Consider the following 22022-nt stretch of genomic DNA (forward strand, 5'->3'; position numbering starts at 1 on the left):
TAACGTCAGAATATTAAGTCAATAACAATTAAATTTATCTCTTTGAGGTTTCGATTAAAAAAATTAAAAAACCAACGTTTCTCCAAAAATGCCGGCTGGTATTACAATGTGACGTGGAGTTTTCGTTTCTATTTCAGGGAGGTTCACCCTACAGTTTCGCACGTCCAATGCGAACGGTAAACTCTTATTATTGACAGGACCGTGCGCTGGCACTCGGCAGAAGTTTATTATATAGTGTTGCACCAGTGACTTTATGAAGTCTACTGGAAAGGGGTAAAACTTGATTTTTTTTTCAGTTGTGCCCACCCGCGTACACACCACCTTCGTCGTGCATAATGGGTTATAGCACGCATGTCTACGTAAACGATTATAAAATGTACAATAATACGCAAGTGTAATATTGCAGTAAATAAGTTAGTAAAATGAAAAACAGAAAAACAATGAAAATCAATATAAATGCATAGTCTATATAATATATTATACGTACTGTGTCCGCATTTGTCTATGTGGTTGGTGGCCTCAAATTCGGGTTGGCACAGACACTTTTTGTTGCTCCGGTCAATTCTACATATTGACCCGTTGAAGTGACAGTCGTCGTTGGATTCGCATTTGTCACCAAATTTTCTCTCTGTGACTGAAATAATAATAATGATAATATTATGTATTACAATAGACATTACGATAGTGTTGTTGTAGGTATACAACTCTGCAGTTAATGCTATATCGGTTAAATTATTCGACTTAATTAAACCGATTAAATAATCCGTTAGACCGAATCCAATTAGCTCATCGCTATTATTATAATATTGAAACACGTATCGTATTGATAACTACTAGAATTCGATGAGATGTTAGTGACTGTACGCGATGTTTTGTTATAACGACAGAATACAGCACTTTGAGAACATTTTACTATCATAGTGGCCATAGAGGTATCGGGTACGTTAGTGATTATAGATGAAGATGATCAATTGGATCGTGTGTACTTGAAAGTTTTAACCAAGACATCAAATATATTTTAGTTATAGATTCTGAGCGGAGAGATGAATATATTGATTTGACAATGATGTGTGTTTTTATTTTATTTTGTGTCTGTAATCACGATATGGGGCACTAAAATTAATGATAGTATGATACTTAAGAATACTTGATTTTCTTCAACAGCAACTATTCTGTTAGGAAAGTGAATCTATTTGATGCATTCAGGAGGTAAAAATTTAAAATTCCCAATAGTTTTTCCAAAAGCGTCAGGAAAAACAAACAAAAAATTAAGGAAAAACGGGAATTTCTATCGAAACTGTCAAAACCAGTTTTCGAGAACCCCGATTTTGGTTTTTAGTGTAACTCTTAAAAAATGACCATTACACATAACATTTTCACTCGATATTTTTGTTAGTATTTTCTATAGAACATACAATTTTCAAAATATTTTGACTCATGTTTAACTATTTATAGGCATATGAAATGTTCGATTATTATTAGTTTTTTCCGGGTAATGTCTATAAAATTATTTAACTCTGTCAAGAAACTTGAAAATATAATACTCTATAAAAGTTTAGAGTAGTCCACAATATTTTTTTAGGTGCGCCTGAATTTCAAATTACAACATAATACGTAAAAATCCCTAAAATTTGTGATTCATTTTAAGTTAGACGTTCATAAAAATTGTTCTTTTCACATCTAAGATTTTAAAATTTAATACAAGATTCCTTATAAGTTCGTCTACATTTATGAAAAAAAAAATTCTACCGGAAAGTAAAATTAAATTTTTATGATCTTTTGAAGTTGAAATTTTTACAACATTAGATATTCACTAGATTTCTCATGACGTAGCGATTTTCTTATTTTGTTGTAATTGACTAACTTTTGAATTTTCATTGACATACTATGTAACATAATATATATTCATATTTTTCATAACTATTAATTATGACTATATTAGTATTAACTGCCTACTTAGTTATCTCGTTTTATAATATGGGTAAACATTTATCGTTTTATAATAATTATAATTTTCATCACGTTATAAAATTTTAACTTTAAAACTCAGCATAATATCCGTATGTCATCTAGATAGAAAATAAGCTAAAAACGCGTTATTGTAGACAAAACAAAATAATGATAATAACAAAATAACAAAATAAATTTCTCATGATTGTGTTTTTTTCAAAGCAATTATTAAAAATTACAATTCGTTCTTATATATTTTACGTTCACGTTCAATCCAATTCAAAGAGAATTCTCTTTTATTTAAAATATTTTTTAAAAATAAATTCTTATAATTAATAAGTCTTTGAAACAAAATAATATAACTACAACTGGTAGTGATAAAATATTTTTTATATTCGATAAGAAATGTTCTGTTTTGTACTTTTATCGCTTAAAGTATTATATGTCTAAAATATCTAGACGGATTTTTTCATTATATTTATATGATTACTTTTTTATGATTTTATTTCGATTACATAAATACTTATATTTTTCTTTATTGAATTCTTGTTTAAAAATATAGAATAATGAAAAAATACATGTTTGTATAAACAGGTAACTACAATACACATAACAACTACGCATGATAATGTGGGTAGACTACAGTAAACAGAAATCAGTTAAAAAGTTGTATTTCGTAAAATATTTTCTAACCATTCTTACTTTTCTCAATGAACAAAGTGGTCAACCATGTTTTTGTCATATTTTTGGCATAATGGCAAAATGTAGTAGGACACTGGAGCCCACCCTGTATAAATGCGTAAAGTCTGATAGTTATTGATTTAATATAAAGCAATTCACTTGTTTGTTTCTTCAAATAGTAATAACAATACTTCAATAAACGAATTTTAATATTATCATACAAAATATGATTCTCATAATAAAATACAAAATACATTCTCGTGTGTTTTCCAATTGCATTGTTCCTAAGTATAATACATAATAATATAACATGGTATTGTTTTTATTATATTAAAATTTATAAAGTTTCCTAAACTTTTTTTTAAAGAATTGATCAAATAATGTCTTATTGAGCAATGAAATCAGATTAATTGTAAAAGTTCGCTTAAAAATAATCCTCAATAGGTTTGCTGTACAACAAAATTTTTTTATAAAGTTCTGGTATTTACTCTAGCAGAACAAATTCAATTTATGTTAAGTATTCGTTTTTTAAAAATTGTTTGTTTTTCTTAAAAAAAATATAATATGTATTATGCAATAAAATTTATTTTTGAAAGGTCGAGCAATGTATCATAATATTATAGACTTCAAAATACATGAAAAACACGTAAAAACATGTAATAATTCAAGTATTCGAGTATCACACCGAAAAATGGGACATTCAATCACTTTTACAGTTTAAGAAAATCTGAGATTTTGAGCTTTATGTGTTGTGGTTAAGTTCCCATTTTTCTGAAAGATGAAATTTCAAATTTTAACATTTTAATTAAATTTCAGAAAAAGATAAAATACAGCCATCGTATTATGCGTGAAAATAACCTATTTTACCAAAGTTCAAACGTATAACCGTGACTAATACATCTGACTAACGATAGTTAATATTTTAGATTAAAGTTAAAATGACATGGCTGAGTGATCAATCTTGAAACAGAAAAAAATATATACCTTTATAATACTTATATGTGGATATTGTCATTGATAATTTAATCAATTCATTATCATAATGAATATTGAATAGTTTACCGATGACGCTGTTCTGCACTCTAGTGTATCACTTTTGCCTATACGTTACGCCGTGTCACAAATTTAAAATAAAATGCGAAATCCCGGTTACACAACTGTTACTCAAATGTCAGGGACTTGTGGTAATTGGTTGATTAGACATTTATTTGATATCCGTATAATGTAATAGTTAATAAATTATTATGCATGTTAGAAATGCACGAAAAATAATTATAGAGTTAAATCATAATAAATGGTATATTTATGTGTTTACACAATTTAAAATTGCATGATGAAAATAACGTACAAACCTAAACCTTCACTACATTTTGTATTTTAAAGTATCAACACAAAAAAAAAAAAACTGTATAAAATAGTAGATAACGACTCTGAGCATTTTTAACATGTAATACATAATTTGATGTCTTCCCCCACGGAAAAATTGTAATCCAACCAAATAAAAAACATTGTATATGTATATATATATATGTTTATAAGTGTGCCTTAAAATTTTGCAAGTCATTGATAAGTTAAGCTGTTCTCCGTGGGACTGAAATTCTTGGAAATAGCAAAAGTCGGAGGAAATGTATCTACCATGAATATTGTTCGCGTGGTTGTCATCGTGCAATATTATAATATAGGCCCTTAACCATAAAGGACATTCAGAAGAAAAATCATTTTCCCAAAGTTTTGTACACTAAAATTACATTTAAAAAAATGTTATATCAGCTATTGTATTATATCCTGTGTAGTATGAGTGTATACAATTATATTTACTGTATATTGCAAAGACCACGTGATTTCGTTATTATGTTGCAATGTTCTACCAAAACGGCAAAACGAGATCGAAACACGTGTCTTTTACGGGTTCTGCGTCGTTGTGGAATTTCGCCCCGGGGGACGAGCGATTATGCACCCCGACCTTTTGCCCGAAAGCACCAAATACAAAAACTTCGAAAAATGGAAGAGCAGAACAAAAATAGAACGAATAGAAGAACGTCGTAGGGGTTTGTCCTTGCTTCAGAGCGAAAGATGTATGTAAATTAAAACCACTGAGTGAGTGTGTGCGCGCTTGTGTGTGTGTGTGTGTGTGTGTGTGTGTGTGTGCGTGCGTATTTATTGATAAAAGCACGTCCTCCTTTTACGCGTTCGTCCTTTTGTTCTTTTGAGAAATATTTTCAAAACGCCACCATAATATACAGTGTACAAAGCTACCAGCTAGTATTTGTGCATGATTTTAAAATTGCTATTTGTTGTTTTTTTGAACGCGAGACGCTAATTATTTTTTTTTCTAAAAAGTCGTCTCATATTATAATGATAAAAAGCGATTGATATAGTACTCTATTATGACAGTGGTACATAATTATTTGACTCCATATCACTTTCCATTTGGCAATAACGACCACAGTCTATATTTTATTAACAGGTATTCATATATACTTAATACGGATTGTTATCAAAACGAATATCACCTAGTGAGATGTCTAAGATGGAGTAAATCTCAAAATTTGAAGGTTATCGCAGAAGGCAGTGCTACTTGTTTCAGTCTCCAGACAACGTGAATTCAAAAGATAATGATTTTATAGAGTATTCCTCTAATTATGGCCCCAATTGATCATATTATACGGTGCAATGTTAAATCATACATGGAAATAACTACAGAAAACGGTACCGACTACCGATAACTCATCTTCATGAGATATATTACTATTTTAGTTTAGTTAATGACTTCGATTTTTTATTTGTTCACTAAATCAGTAAATTTATTACCAACATTACTATTAATAACCATAATAATATAATGTATACTAATATTTTTATTTTACTTCTTTTATATTATGATAAAATAATTTTTCATATCATGATATTTTTTTTGTTTTCTCTCTCTCCTGTATGCTTAGCTTTATAGCTATACATGCTATGATTAGGCCCAATACCTGCAAATAATTAATTAAATTTAAGTCTTTGCTGGTGTTCTAAATTCATTCCTATTGGTAAATAAATATTATTCAGTTTTGATATCAAGTTATTAGTGTTGTCAGTTTATAACTACTGCTCACATAAAGTTTATTATCGTTGTAATCTTTAAATTACTATACCTATCACTCATTAGTTATTTTAATGTTGTTGTATCAGCTTATATATTTTTAAGTAATATAATTCATATATTTAATTATTTAATTGTTTTGGTACCTATAAAGCAACGCTTGAATAGAATACTCAATAAAAAATAAATAAATAGAGTATACGCTCCGCGACTGTTAGGTATATTATAATTTGAGTTTTGGAGGTATTTCGATAAACTAATATAAATGTCCGTACACACGCCTATACATTTTTAATTCAACTGATATGGGTCACCATAAACGACGTGGGAAATAAATACTTCACTTTAAATGGATATCTACCCTACATGCCTACTAAAGTTTGAAATATAATATGTACAGATAATATATACTATTGTACAATAATAATAATAATATAATATATCGTGCCGGAAAACGCATTATATAATACACGGTAATGATTATGCAAACATTGACTTGAAACAACGAGCACACATTTTCGAGTGTTTGTACACAGATCACAGAGTCATTAAAATTGTACGTTAATATTAATAATAAAACACACTGCGGTTATTACGTTGTTATGCAATATTATAATCCTCGCCGTTTTTGTAAAATACAACTGAGCGATGTTGAGCGAAATAATGTTATACACTGTTTTGTTTTACATAACGTTGACGGGAATCATCTTCGTAGTTATAACGAACACGTTTAAAAAAAAAAAAATGTGCAGTTTTTACGAAATGTTTACGGCGTGTACGTATAGTTTTTCTCGAGGTTATTTACAATTAATTTACCGGAACTATCCTTAAACGAAAAAAAAATCCTCCTCACATAATTTATACGAGGATAAAAGAAATAAAATGACACGATGGTCGTGTTTGAATCAGTATTATATTATTATTATTATTATACATACGATTATACCGTGAAAGCGTTCGTTTTCGTCTTCGTGTTAGTTGGCACGAATCTTTCGGTATTGATACTGTCTGGCTGGCGCCAAGTTTTACTTTAGTAACAGCGTTTTACACTTACACGTGCGTACAGACAAAAATCGTCATTAGGAAAACAGTTGGATTGCATCGTACAAGCATTATACGATGTTTATATGATAATTTCCTTTTTCAACATTTGCGCGATGTTCTGCTATAACGCAATATTAAAACAATAATTAACAGTTAGTTCGAGGTTGGGTCTTTACGTGATTTCTGCAAACTGCAGCTGTCAATGTGAACCTGCTACTACTACTTCGACGACAGCAATACTAAAATTATAAAGCGATTTTCTTTAGAAATCGATAAAATAGACTCAAGAATTTATAATTATCGAGGCGTTAATAAGATAATATGATATTGTATTTGAGATATAAAGAGCGTAACAGTAAGACTTGGCAAATAAAAATAAAAATTTATATTAGTTATAGGAGTATGACAAAAATTATTAATTTTTCATGAGGATGATAAATAATTTAAGAAATATGCTATTGTGTCGGGAAGTACGTAACAATGTTTGAAAAATAATGATATTTAAAAAAATAAAATACTTGACTTAAATAGACGGGTTTAGTTAAAAGTCTAAAAATTGGCTATCTTGGCTATCAAAAAAAAAAATTTAATTAAATTTTCAAATCTTTTTCGTTGTTAAATAAAAAAAATGTTACACCTTACTTTTAGTGCATGCGTCTATAATTTTATGTATATATACATATATATATATAAATTTATGTATAAAGTTTAAATATGGATTAGAACAAAAGTTATTTCATTTGTCAGGTCTTTCTGTTACACTTTGTTATGTAATGCGCGGCACACGAGACTGTTATGTAGGCTAATATAACTATCGATTTTTCTTTTAAATATTATTTTTTTACAGATATAGCAAATGTGCACAAGCGATCTCGTTGTATAACTTTGCACTTTTAAATCTCAAACCGTGTACACGATGTAATATAGGTACAATTATTACCGTGTACGGACAAAAATCGAACGGATAACAAAGTACCTGTCTACACCTGTAAATATTTTATTTTTTACCGGACTCAATTCTGAAACTATTATTTATGTAATAACAGTATAACATGATAATAATTATATAACTATTATATTTTTCATATCATAATTGCGTTTTACCCCTATGTTATTACCATCGGCCTAACACAAACACGAGTTAGCCATTCTTTTCCACCTGTCAAAATAACTGCGAGCACATCAGTCATCTTGTAACACACAATGCATACGTACATATTGTTGGAAACTTTGATTTTTACACGCAATATTTACATAAACAGTCGACTGAAATGGTTAGTTTTTCAAAGTGATTGTTTTTTTTCTTTTTATTTTTAATAACGTACCTATTATGTTGTGTGTTTATACGTATATTCAAACAACACGGAAAAACTTGATGAGAAGTATAATAATTTAAGCTTTTACCTGACAGTTTTGCTGTAAAACTTCGAGAAAACTTTGTGCTCAAATAAATTTTACCTATATGTTTTACAAATGAACTACAAGGAAATCCTAGTAATTTTTCGTTTTTCCGATCACAACGTCAAATATAACATTATTTATATGCATTCGAAATTCTCACCCGACAAGTCTTAAATGACATAACGCATCGCTGTCGAAACGTGTCATTGCAGTGATCCGATTTTGATTCACTTTTGTAACTATTTCATAGGCATATTAGTAATAAATTAAAACTGCAATTTAACCACAACGAATAGGAGTGAAATTACTGTTTGAAGCGTCACTTAACGTAAATTATGTCAATTAATTTTTATTGTCAGTGTTATATTTATTTGTATATAATTGACACACTCTCTATAATCAATCGAATATCGGGGCTTATAAAGATATTTAAATCTAAAATTTAAAATTTAAAATGATTGCAATACATTTATTAATTATTTCGGTTTGATAACATTGAAGGGGATTAAGACGATATTGTATTATTAATGTCGAAATAAATGAAACTTGACTATGAATAAAAAGCTAGTCAGTGAAACCAGTACAGTCATACTCAATAATAACAATAATGAGATAACTGTATTTTTATTGGTTATAAAATATATTTTCAACTGTGGACATACGAAGGTAATATTAAAATATTAATAATCATCCATATTGTAATATATGTATTATGTATATAGATATCGAAAATGATTGTATGCAGTATGATTAAATGTTTTTGAAATTATATTTGTACTTCATATTATCATATTATTACTAAAGTTGTACAATTCTTGTGGACTCTAAATGTTTTTTTCCCCAAACGCATTGCATTTAATTGCTATTTTTGGCATTGCATCTACCGCTCCAATAACGTTCATACAATTTTTCACGGAGACTCTGAGGCGCCGCTATTATAGGTAATATAATCCTTTGGCACCGCAACAAACGCCGCAACGATATTCCTATCGGGACATTAACGCCATAGCCGCAGTGACGTCGAAAATGTGTGACAAATAATTTATCAGACTTTTCGCAAAAAGTTTTTCGACGTCAAAACGGGTTGGTCCGTCAGCGAAAAAAAATACTAGCGATAAAATGGTTTTTTTTTCTGCGAGTAGTATAATCAATCTGAGCGATGGTATAATATACCACCCACCTAATGGTAACAGAATAATCTCGTGAATTTTTAGTCCGCGATTATCATTCAAAAGGTAACCGCGACAGACGCTGCAACCGATAAACACATAAACGGTAAGTGGTAACCTATTACGAAAGTGCCGCGGACGACCGCGGAAACATCTGTGCCGAGAAAATTATCACACGACACGCGTTTCGCTCGGTTATTTTGATTTATCCATTATGCGGACTAACTATACTTTAGAGTAGTTCTGCTGCTCCTCAATAAAATCGCTTCATTAAAATTCACCGCCGTCGGAACTGATTTCAGAACGTGACGAACGCCGCGTGGGATTTAGACGAGTTTTATGAACACAGTTTGATAATTAACCGAAAAGGTCAGAGAGAGGGAAAATGGGGCCCGCCAGCTGCACGTTTATATCATCACGGTTGTTTGCACGTCATCGATAGTCGTCGTGGGGGGGGGGGGGTGCATACAGGGTGTTTCCGGGTGTTCCGTACAAATATTGATGAGAGTGATCTCAGGTCAGTGAGCGCTGAAAACTTATCTCACGCGTTGCTCGAAAGGCCCGATTTTTAATGGCACTTAACGGATATCCATTTCGTTTAAGTGTAAACCTATAGCAGTGTTAAATACACAACGACAGTCTTCTGAAACCCTTGAGAAAATGTCACACGGTTTTTGTGGATATTCGAACGTCGCCGCCGGCGTCGCGCCGGTCGTGGGAAAATCTCCAAGACTTCGTGGCAAATCAAAAACGAGGTTTCGTGAAACGAAATGTCTCGTAACGGAGTCTATTTATAGTATTGAACTAAAAAAAATGTAAGGGTTTATCGTTTCAGTAGTGCATGTATCTTTGAAAATCTCAAGCTCACAAAATGCATAATGAAATGTGTCGAATTCTATTAGACCAATACGATATTATTCTCAGAGTTTGTAGACAATTTAGGAAACTTATTATTTTTTCGTTATTATTGTATTATTATTTAGCATCTATATTTTCCGCTACAATTATAATTTACAATACACATATTATAACTTGAAAATAGTAATTTTTTTAATAGATCATGCATAATTTTGAAATTCTATAACTGGGTCAATAAAACTACACATTATATAAACATTTTCTTAACATTTTAAGATTTTGCCTTGTTGTGCTTAAATTATAAGAAATACAATCGATAACACATATTTAAGAAAAGAATATACGGATAAAATTATACCTAAACATGTACATATTTTTTACAGAATTTATTGTCATTTCCCGAACTTCATAAAATGTCGCAGTATGGCGTGCACGTGATATTATACTTTTAAAAAACAAATAATTTTCGGAAATTTCTTCTTGGACATTTCCTACAAACATCACAGTTTTAGTTGTATACGAGTAAACTGTTATTATTTAAACTCTAAACTGCTATATACTTTTATACTTAAATCATCACAGCTGGAAAAGAGCCCCTGGCTTCCCGTGGTCAGGAGTTGAATTTGTAAAAGAAATAAAATAATTTTTCAGAAATAATTTTATATTATTCCAGACAAGTAAAAAAAATATGAAAGACTCGGTTGAGTGCAGAGTTCCAATAATAGAACGAACCTGTTAAGCGGGACCCATTATATTTTTAACAAATTCGAGTAGATACTTCATTATTTATACTTAATATAATAACCGATATTATATAATTTCGATTACTTAGACTCATTTAAAGAGTTACAAATTAAATAGAACACAATATAACAGTGATCAATGTTAACGTCTTAATAAATAATTAGCTCTTTATTTAGTTTAGGAAATGATAAATCCACACCAGTTAACTTCACTTATCAGTATAGTAGATAACGTACATATAATATATTCATACCTTATTTATCTTGGTTTACTATAATTTAAAAAAACGCACACATTCTGATTGTTACTAATTAATAGTTATTAATTTCAAAAGCCAAAACTACTTGAATTGTGTATGACCTAATCGATTAAGTCGTTGTAGTATACATATTAAACTATACATTGATACATCGGAAACATTTATTCTAAATTATACTCTCCAAGTTGAATTGTCTAAAGAATAATAGTGTGATTAATAACGGTGAGCGACTCAACGTCATCGTCATATCGTCATAAACCTATAATATACAATTGTTGTGAAAATTTTTACTTGTGTCACTTTTTACAATCATTTCTTTATACCGAAATGATTAGTGATAATAATTCGAAATCCACTTCCTTATTATGTCAATAGTTTAGTAAAAAAATTCACTAGGTATGTATGAGATAAGGGTAATATAAAAATATACGGACGTATTATTCATTCAACATCGCGTGATACCCTGACACGAACACCATTTTTAATGAATTCAATGTTCATTTGGCTGTTGATTAATATAATTCTTACGTATTAAAAACATAACTAGGTAGTTTTTAAAATAAAAGTAGGCACCCCTTCGAACGTATTGTAAACCGCAAAACACTATAGTATACAGTGCGTATAAACTTTCAATTTTTGTTTTAAACATTTCGTTTTATATTTTAAATAATTTTGAGAATGAAAAGCATAAAAAAAATTATTGCTATTAAAACCATTTTATTTGATTTGTATAAAAACCTCTGAGAACGTATAGTATTTTAACAACCGTTTTCTTATTTTGTGTACTTCATAATACATTTTATTCGACTGTTTCATTATTATTTAATGTTCAAATATTTTATTCCTATTTTTGATATTGTGCAAATTCAAATTTTACCGATTTTCAAATGAAATATCTTCGAGGTTTGTCTATAATTATTTGTGACAGTATAATATATCATATATTAATAACAACTAACAGCTATTATAATCTAATGGCAGTAACTACATTGACGTAAATAGTTTACCGAAATCAATGTGGAGAAATGTCACTGTTGAATAAAATCAATATAATAAAATATCTATAATATAGTGGCAAGTTGTTTTTTATCTCGTGGTTTGCGAATTAAAATGTCTAATGAAAAAAAAAATGTTGTAAAGAACATCTAAGTCAATTTACATTTACTGAGAAATTTATGTCATCCATAAGGAAAACATGTTATGTAAAAAACTTGTTTCATATACCATGGTACCTTTTTAACACGTCGTCTGTAACGGTCACGTATAAACTGATACGACGACAACACTTTTTCCCGTTTCTAAAACAATTTAGAAAAAAATATTTTCTTTGTTCACGTCTTGGACTTGACACATATAACTCGATCATATAATAATATAATATCGCAGCGTATGGATATAATATGATATTAGTTACATTGGTACAAATTATATTTTAAACAAACAGTGCAGCAAACATGTTCCTCAAACTACGCCCACCTGTCCCTATAATTTTGTTCTCTATTATCTATAACAATTATGAGATGAACATATAAATGTCGATGAACAATAATCAAACAAATACTCTTTAATATCAAGCAATTTTTATTTTGTTTATTTCTTCATTCTTTTAAAAAGATGATGGGTTAGGGACCTTGGTTCTGGTTCAAGTTTTGGTTACAAAAAATATTTGAAGGTTATGCTTTTAACTTTAGTTTTATAAGAAAATTAGGTTGGGTTTTGATACTGAAAAACATTTTAACTAATATGTCAGTTTGATTTAGGTTTGAATTGGTAAAAATAGGTTTATAGTTTTGAATATTGTTTTTTTTAAGTATGCACTTGAACATTTTTTTTAGGTATATAGGTACATATACTATTCAACTTATGTTCACGGAAACACTTTTATCAGGTACCTGTATGACAAAAGCTGTATATCGTTTTATTCTAATTTGAAATTTTCGAATAATACATTTATTGTAACATAATAAATTCAAGTGGTTAAAGAATATAGCAAATATATATTTTTTTATCAACAACAAGTATTGAAAAAATGATGTGATATTGACGTTTTTCATTATTATAAAAAGTTCAAACGTTAATAACTTGTTAGGTAATATACTTAAACGAAAGGGTCCGGTTTCGAGTCCAGTAAGTAAATATACTATTTTAGTGGTAAACATCACCAATACCTATTTCATTTCGATTCTAACACCTGCTACATAATATAGTATGGGTAGTAATAGTATGCTTTAGGTCAGTTCAATTATTACCATTTCCGGACGATGGCTCTTGTTTTTATCGCATTCTTTTTTTAGTGCACTTCTTCTTGGATTGAATATTAAATTCACCATCAATAATAAATTACAAAACCTATACTAGATTGTCTAACGCATAGTTACTAATGCATGCAGCAGCCGGAGTGCAGTGTGTCTCCGAACCGTTCGTGTGTAATATATATAAATATATCATATCATATTATATGAGTTACATACTTACAATGGGCGGAAACACTCCGGGAAAGAACAACGGCAATGTCGTACAATGCAGCTTTAAATTGAGTGTGAAATTATATTTTATTGATTTGAACGCATTTGATTGATTCTTTCTAGAATTATTTTTTTTGTCGATTTTCGAAAAGCGGATGTAAGAAGCTGACGGATATGAGAAAGCGAGTCAGGTGGTTTGCACAGGATTTTGAATTGAGATTATTATTGAGTGTTTGCACGTGTGGGAAAACAGAAGAATAAAATTGCAAACTTCAGAAAATATTCAGAGATATGTTACTTCCAACAGGGAGACATTTTTCCAATTCGTTTTACCAATCTCCTAATAATAGTTAATAATAGTCAAATATAACACAGCAAAAAGTCAAAAACAATATTCGTAATTAATTAACATGTTTTATCCAATTAAACTAGACGAAACGAAATATTCCAAAACGAAACTAGTGGGGGTAACAAAGACGAAAACTACTGACTCCTAAAATAAACCACAACCGGTTTAAACGTATACATAAAAACAATATTTCATAAAAATTACGGAATCTCAAATAATAAATACTCACTAAAAGTGAAAAGAAAAAATATGGTCCTCAGAATTGTCTGCGACTTAAGAATATAAATACATGGGTAGAATAGATCTACAGCACTAAACACTATACCTAATAGTATAATCATCGTGTTTTTAATTTTTTTATCAATTTATTTATAAATTACATATTTTTATTTTTATTTTTATTCATGTACCAATTGTATTATATTTATCTAAGGAAGTTTAATGAGCTATTAAATAGAAAATTATTTTCATGACTAAAAATAATTATTTGTTCAGTTGATATATTTACAATACGCAATTTGTTGAACATTTTTAAGTTGCAAAATTTAGCTATATAGAGCAACAGATTATTATGATTTAATATAATACTACTTTTTGATTTCGTTCTAAAACTAATGACACTGAGGAATAATTTATGTAAATTGTAATAAATTATTTCTCATCTTAGTTATTTCATAGAACACGCTCGAGAGATTGAAAACATTTATAGTATCCAAATAAAATCTAGTTTAGAGCATTTTTCTAAACAATTTATAAGTTATTTGAATTTTACACACTTAAAAATATTAACTTTGTGTCCAAAATGTATGGTAATTATTTGTATTTTTCTTTGTTGCAGGAATATTTCTAATAGGGGAAATTCGTTTAAAAATAGACCTTTTAAAATAAAGTAATCGAAAATAAATTGGTTCCTTAAATTCGTTGTTGTTGTTACTCGATAACTGGCGGTTGTGACAATAGAATAAAATAGAAAAAATTTAATATTCCTCGTGTAAAAATATAGCAAAATATGTTGATAGGGTAAATTTATTTTTATTGCTATATATTTCTGATCAAGTAAATAAAATATTAATTTTCTTTTCATACAGCAGAATCTAAGCCACAATAATTGTACCTAAATTGCATATACAAGACGCCGTGTAATCATGATAGTAAATAATTGTTCATAATGATTTAGAAAAATATATTTTTTTTTATAATGGATAAAGAATTTCTAAGCCATATTTTTTTTATTGACTATTGTGCGTCAAGATGATCAAAGCCTAAATGAGTTGAATTCTCAGGTTTTTTTTTCGTTTCTAAATAATGAGTAAATCTTTTCTTTTTAAAATAGGTATAGTGAGACTTTTAAGGTTTTTTATATTATAGTCTTTTTCTAATGAAATGTTTTAAGTAAGATAAAATCTAGTTATTTTAAGTCAATTTAACTACTTTAATTATTAATAATTAGGTATTTATGGTTTAACATTTTAATGTTTAATACTGAAGTATACCAATTTATATCACCCCATTACTATAATATTTTAAATATTACAAAATGTAATGAACGTAATGAATATCATATATTGCACATGATTGTAATATGATATAAATATACTATTATGTATTACTATTTTTAAATGCTATTTTGGATATATTTTTTTTCACAAAAATGTATGGTGATAAAAATTCACTGCAGTGTTGTGAATTTGTGATCATAGATCCAATTACAAAAATATTTTCTTTAGACAATTTAAGATATTCTTTCTGGGCACCTTACAACAACAACATTATGACGTATATAATAATACTGATGTTAGGTGCTTATAAATTTATAATGTTGTATTTTAATGAGAATATTCGAATAGAATTTTAACAATTGATGATCGGTTGAAATAATATCTTAGGTTACCTAAGTAGGAAAAACTTCACGTAGGCACGGAATGGGAGTTATATTATTTCGAATTAATCAATTTATTATTTTTGTTTTATAACACGTGCCGTATCCACAATTGGTTTTTGAAAGGCCGTTGCGATGAACATAAGTTCTAAACTTTTAAACGCACAAACTTTTTTCTTTCATCTTATTGTTATTATTTTTAAAATTGGTATTATCATCTGAGGAAAGGAGTATTATATGGCTGCAGTTTTTGTAATTTTGATATTAAGTTGTGAAGTTTTTGTTATTAATTTTAGTTATTTAATTGTATATCATTCTATTGATATGAGAAGTACCTGATGATTCTATTGTCGGTATTATATTTAAGAAGTTTCTAAACGTTTACATCATTTTAATTAAATTTTTCAATTTTTGGTTTCATTCATCAATCTTGGTTTATTTTGTATTATTTCAACATAATATAACAACCAAATCGTAGGAAATACCGATTTATGATACAATTGATTTAACTTCAATTTAAATAGGTCAAGGTAATGCTTGAAATTACAACTAAAAGTTTAAACATATTATTTCAAAAACATTTGTTAAAATAAAAGTTTTATTGTATTTTTAGTGTTTTAGCTTTATTAATTTTGTAGTTGTGTGTGTTGTTGAAGTTGTATTTGTTGTTACAATTTTCTTATCTATTTTAAAAATGTCATAAAACTCTATTATTATATGAACAACTAGTTCAAAAAAAAAAAAATAAGCTTCGATCAGATTATTTTGTCTATTTTGATTAACTGTACAATTTATGGGTTGGCCGTAAATGACTAAGACGATATGGGTAATTAGTAATTACATGTTGTTTTTTAGAAGTTAATATATTTATATAATTGAAATAGCCAAAGATTTTGTATTTAATTCTTTTCGTGTTTAACCATTTGAGTCTTGAAGAAATATTTTAACTATTGATGAACCATACATATTATAGTTGAATTTTGAAAGTATTAAAACTACCTTTCTCTAATCTGCCAGTTATATTTATTTTTTGTCTATAGAATGTTAATACTCAAAATAACATAATAATCGTCCAAAGTATAATATTTATTGGATTGTTGTTTTCTAATTTTTATTATGCCCTAAAATAAATCTAAAAGAAATATATATTTTTTTAAATAAACAATAGTTTAAGATCAATAAAAATGAAAATAATGTGTATTTTCAATCTAGTCATGGGATGTATGTTTAAATTTAAGAAGAAATATTGTCTGTTAAAATTTAAAATTAGTGACTTGGTATACTTCAAAAAACCATGAAAAAAAAGAACATTCATGTAGTCTCATTTTCATTTTCATACATATATAGTGTAATCTTTTTTTTTATAAAAACAAAAAAACACAAATTAAGTGGTTAAAATATCCTACCTCAAAATTAAGGTCAGTTGAAGTATTATATACAAATTAAAAATTATTTTTATAAAGGAAAAATGTTGAGATTCTGTATTTCACATTATAACACAACAAATAATTTTTAATTAGATGCCACAATTTACATTGTACTAATTAATTTCAAGTTCTTGGTATTATATATTTAACCAATTTACATACATTTAGTCTGCTATTAATGTAATTCAAAATAATATGCTTTTTACAAAAAAAAATTAAAACATATATATTGCATTTGTATGCAAATGGTTTGTGGTTTTGGCCATTATACAATGTATAATAATTATTAATTATTTTAGTACTATGCTTCTTAAAGTTCAACAGTCATTTTAGTAATTTTCGTTCACCACGACCCGCGTTGGATAAAGAATTCGTTTATAAAATATTTTAATAATAATTTTTTTAACACTTTTTATTATTTATTGTATATCATGGCATTAAAATGTGTACCTACTGTTATGCTCTTGTATATATAATCTGGATTCTCAAATACTGTATAGAATTAATATTAGCATTTTCCTAAACTTTCGAACCAACAGTAGTTTACCAATACAATAAGTTATTAAATTATTATTATTATTACTATAAAATATGATGTTCGATTGTAATGGATGTAAAATCATAATTGTGGCTTGGCGTGGCGCGTTGGCTGCTACCAGTCGCAAAATGCGACTGGGAGTAAGTAACGGCCACAGCTACTAGCTGCCGGATGGGTGACCACCCGGGTTCATAGTAGTTAAAAACCTTGCCACACATACACGTGTTTGCTACCTACCGTAACAACCAAAAAACAATCGTAAAAACAACCTACAGTACCAACCTTACCCCTACCGCCTACCACAGTTCATAACCCCTACAACAGCTAATGACCTTAGTCGCCGGGCTTAAGTTAAAAAAAAAAAAAAATCATAATTTTAAATGATTACGCCAAGAGAGTTAACTCATTATTTGTCACTCAAATAATATAATTTCAAACATTTGAAAATTATTAATAGCATTATGGTGTTAAGTCAAAGTTCACGTGTTGACATGGCCTTTAGAGATGAGAGTCCGGAGAAAAGTATCTCATCAAAAATCTAAGACACTGTTTTAAATCCTCTTCTATAAAGTGTATAAACTATAAAGTATATAGGTCTTTTTATAGTATTTAGATTTGATAGTATTGAGCAATCATAAGTACGAATTTACATGATAAAATATTTATTTAATAATTTTGTTTATGAAATAACGGTACCTACTAACTCTAAAATCATTTGCGATCAACCGTTTGGTTTGTCAGTGCACTCTGCTGTATGGTTACGATGCAAAATAATATTATGCCACAATAATTAGATTCGAGTACGGTTTGAAGTTGTTCTACTTATAAATAATTATGAGTGCCTACCAAAGTTAAACTATAACTAGTTAATCGTATTAGGTATAATATAGAACATTTTTACCGAAAGAACAATGTGTGTTGCCATCAATTTATTCGGTTAAAGTATATAATTGGTAGGTGTAATAAATGTCGATGTCATGTGTTGTGGTAACTGGTCATGTTAAATGCTCTATTAGTGCTTGTGGATACATTAATTTTACACGCACGACGGAGAAAAAAATCATAACCGTAATGTCCGTTAAAATAATTTAATCACATAAATCGGTAATATTGTAAATTGAATTGCGACAGTATACTTCAAATTAATATGACGTTGTATCAACGGATTTCTAAAGTTTGCATACGGACATATAATTTAATATTATTATTGTATTTTTATTTAAAAAAAAAGAATGTTTTTATTACTGATATACTGTCAAAGTCATGTATAATATGAATAGAATAACTAAGTTTATAAATAAAAAAACATACACCGTACTCGATCGGGAAAAAAGTTACAGCATTTGGTTTTTGTTAGGATAAATTGAAGTATGGGTAGTAGAAGTATATAACTTTAAAACGACTGTTGATGTTGATTGTTTTACGTGACATACTTTTTTTCCGTCAACAACATAAATCTATTGTTTTTTAAATTTGTTTTTTTTTTTATCACATTTGTATATTAAAGCATATTTTATTATATTATTTGGTAACAGTATTTTTAATGTTAAATGAAAAGTTTTAGTGGATTTAAGTCCATAAATTATTTACGCTCGTATATATTGTAATCGTTGTTTGTGTACGCATTGAAATAATTAAGTTACAATAATAATTCAAACATTTATCCTTTGATCTTGAACACGCCCATGGTGGGAATATAATATTCAATTTGCAAACCAAACATACATTTTTGTTGAAAAACTAAAATCACCCTCGTTATGTTTCAATATTTTTTTTATTCATATTCAAACGAATTATCAGTACAATGCAATTGTGACAATAAAGAATAAAAATAGGTTGTAATTAATGAGGAGAACTAAAATCAAAACATTATTAAAAATGTCTCGAGTGTTCGTCAGTTATATAATCATAATTAATTTATATATTTATGTTTAAGTGATGTGTACCTTAAAGTTAACCACAGTAAATATTATAAATTAACAACATAATATTATATGTACCCAATTAAATCCTAAACATATCGTTAATGAGATAATGTGGGAATTGTCATAATATACCGATGAAAATAATAAAAATAATATTATTAGTCGTTGCGTATGATTATTAATATCATGATAAGTAGTTTGATACTTGGTACTATAACAGTAATCGCCGAGTATAATATAATAATATATTAGGTATGTACCTAGTCGGAATTTCGGTATAGATAATAATATAATATATCGATAGAATCAAAACGGAAAAAACGAATTTATTAAGTTCGCGTGCTTTTTATCAGTAAACCCGGGAATTATTTGGCACGCATTCCAATTTTTTTTTTTACATTAATGATTGGTGGGGGGGAGGTGAAGATCAATGGGTCGGTCTGGCGACATATAACCAGCGCATGCGAGTTGTTTTTATACCACAACGGAGTGGCAACTTTTATGGCCAAGTCATTTGACTGGTCTCGTAATAAATACCAAAACGAACTTACATATACATATACCCATGTGCGTTAGTATGTAGTATACATATACATACATATATATACCGTGGCATGTGTATAGTATAATATATATATGCTCCGTATGTATATAGCTTCGTGGTAGCTGTGGGGCGACAATGTTAGGAATGGCATCATCTAAGCAGATATTATACATGATATACAATGGTGTGTGTGTGTGTGTGTGTGTGTGTGTGTGTGTGTGTGTGTGTGTGTGTGTGTGTGTACGTATTGTATAATATACGTACCACAATAATATATATAATATTATGTTATATTGCATCGTAAGAGCCCCAATATTCCGAAGTTGTATATGCTCTGCACGCGGTTACTACCCATAGTGCTGTCTGCGGTCTCGGTACAATAATATTACAATATTTCCCTCGTCGTACATCATGCTTGTGCAATTACCAGGAAAACGTCCTGATCTGGAGAAGCGATTGATTCGTCGAGTGGAGAGAAAAATAAAATTATGTGAAAATAAAGGACGTTTCGACGACGACGGCGATGACCTTCAGGTAGGCATGTTGTAACAGTACGAACGCAAAGTTTGAAATCGATTCAACCCTCTTTTCGCTCCCCCCCTCCCAGTCCACCAATAAGACTATATTATGATACTTAATTCATACCTACCCCAAATCGATAGAGTTAGATCTATTTTTCATAATCATATAGTATAACCATAGGCGTGCGCAGGAATTTAGTATGGGGTGTACTATGGAGAAAAGTAGCCACTTTCACTTAAATGGTCCTTAACAGACCTAACCCAAGTCCCGCCTTCCCAAAAAAGAGAAGACTTTTAATCCAAAATATAAATTCATGAAAACTCATATTGGTTAGAATCTACTTGCACCTAATTGCGTTTCACAAAAACATTTTCATATATTTCGACAAACAAATAATTACTAGATAAATAAGGACGTATATTTTATTATATTTTTAATCTTTACAGATATCTTTTAATAATAAATTATAATGTGGACTGATATCGGAGTATTAAATAAATTCATTACATCACTAATTTTGATGTCAAATTTTTAATAGTAAAACTTATAGTTTTTTATGAGTAAAAGTATAGAAATACGAGTCTCATTATAAAAATGTAAACTATCAATATTAAGATCGATCTTGAACATTAGCCTGCAGTTAACTAAGAGTTATAACACTATTAGTGGTTGTTTCAATTAACTGGTTATCTAAAATTGTTCATACCTCGTCACCGTAGGTTATCATTCGTAGGTACTATTTATTTTGTAGCTTAGAAATTAAACGAAGTTCCAGAATGAATAAAAGTCGTACAGATAGCCACTAGCCACGTTGTGTGTCACGACACATCTGGCACATCCTGCGAGCACCTATGAATATAGTACAATATTCTAATGAGATATATACGTCCATCCCGATTGATTCCTATATTAATAAATACTTATGTACACCTAATTCAATATATTATTTGTGCATTTTTTTATTTTTATTAAACAATCTATTGAATATTTTAATGCTGATAAAATTAATTGAATGGTAATAAAAAAAAATAGGTGTTTAAAAACATAGTAAATAATGTTGTAAATTCTCCATTAACAAACAAAGAATTTTTTGGTGATGTGAATTATGTATTGTTGATACAATTTTTATCACAAAGGGACTTTATGAAAGCTAAAAAAAACATTATAAAAAATCTAATA

General features: G+C 28.7%; 1 protein-coding gene across 5 annotated transcripts in view; it reads right to left on the reverse strand.

The window, feature by feature from the left end:
- Window positions 1-22022, reverse strand: part of LOC111039604 — a 78062-nt gene that overhangs the window by 20080 nt on the left and 35960 nt on the right. For all 5 annotated transcript variants that reach the window (XM_022323182.1, XM_022323183.1, XM_022323184.1 and 2 more), the window contains one exon: window positions 488-634. In XM_022323182.1, the coding sequence (XP_022178874.1) occupies window positions 488-634 (147 nt within the window). The remainder of the gene's footprint in view (window positions 1-487; window positions 635-22022) is intronic.

The sequence above is a fragment of the Myzus persicae genome, unplaced genomic scaffold, assembly GCF_001856785.1.
Source record: "Myzus persicae strain clone G006 unplaced genomic scaffold, MPER_G0061.0, whole genome shotgun sequence".
NCBI classification, from domain to species: Eukaryota; Metazoa; Arthropoda; class Insecta; order Hemiptera; family Aphididae; genus Myzus; species Myzus persicae.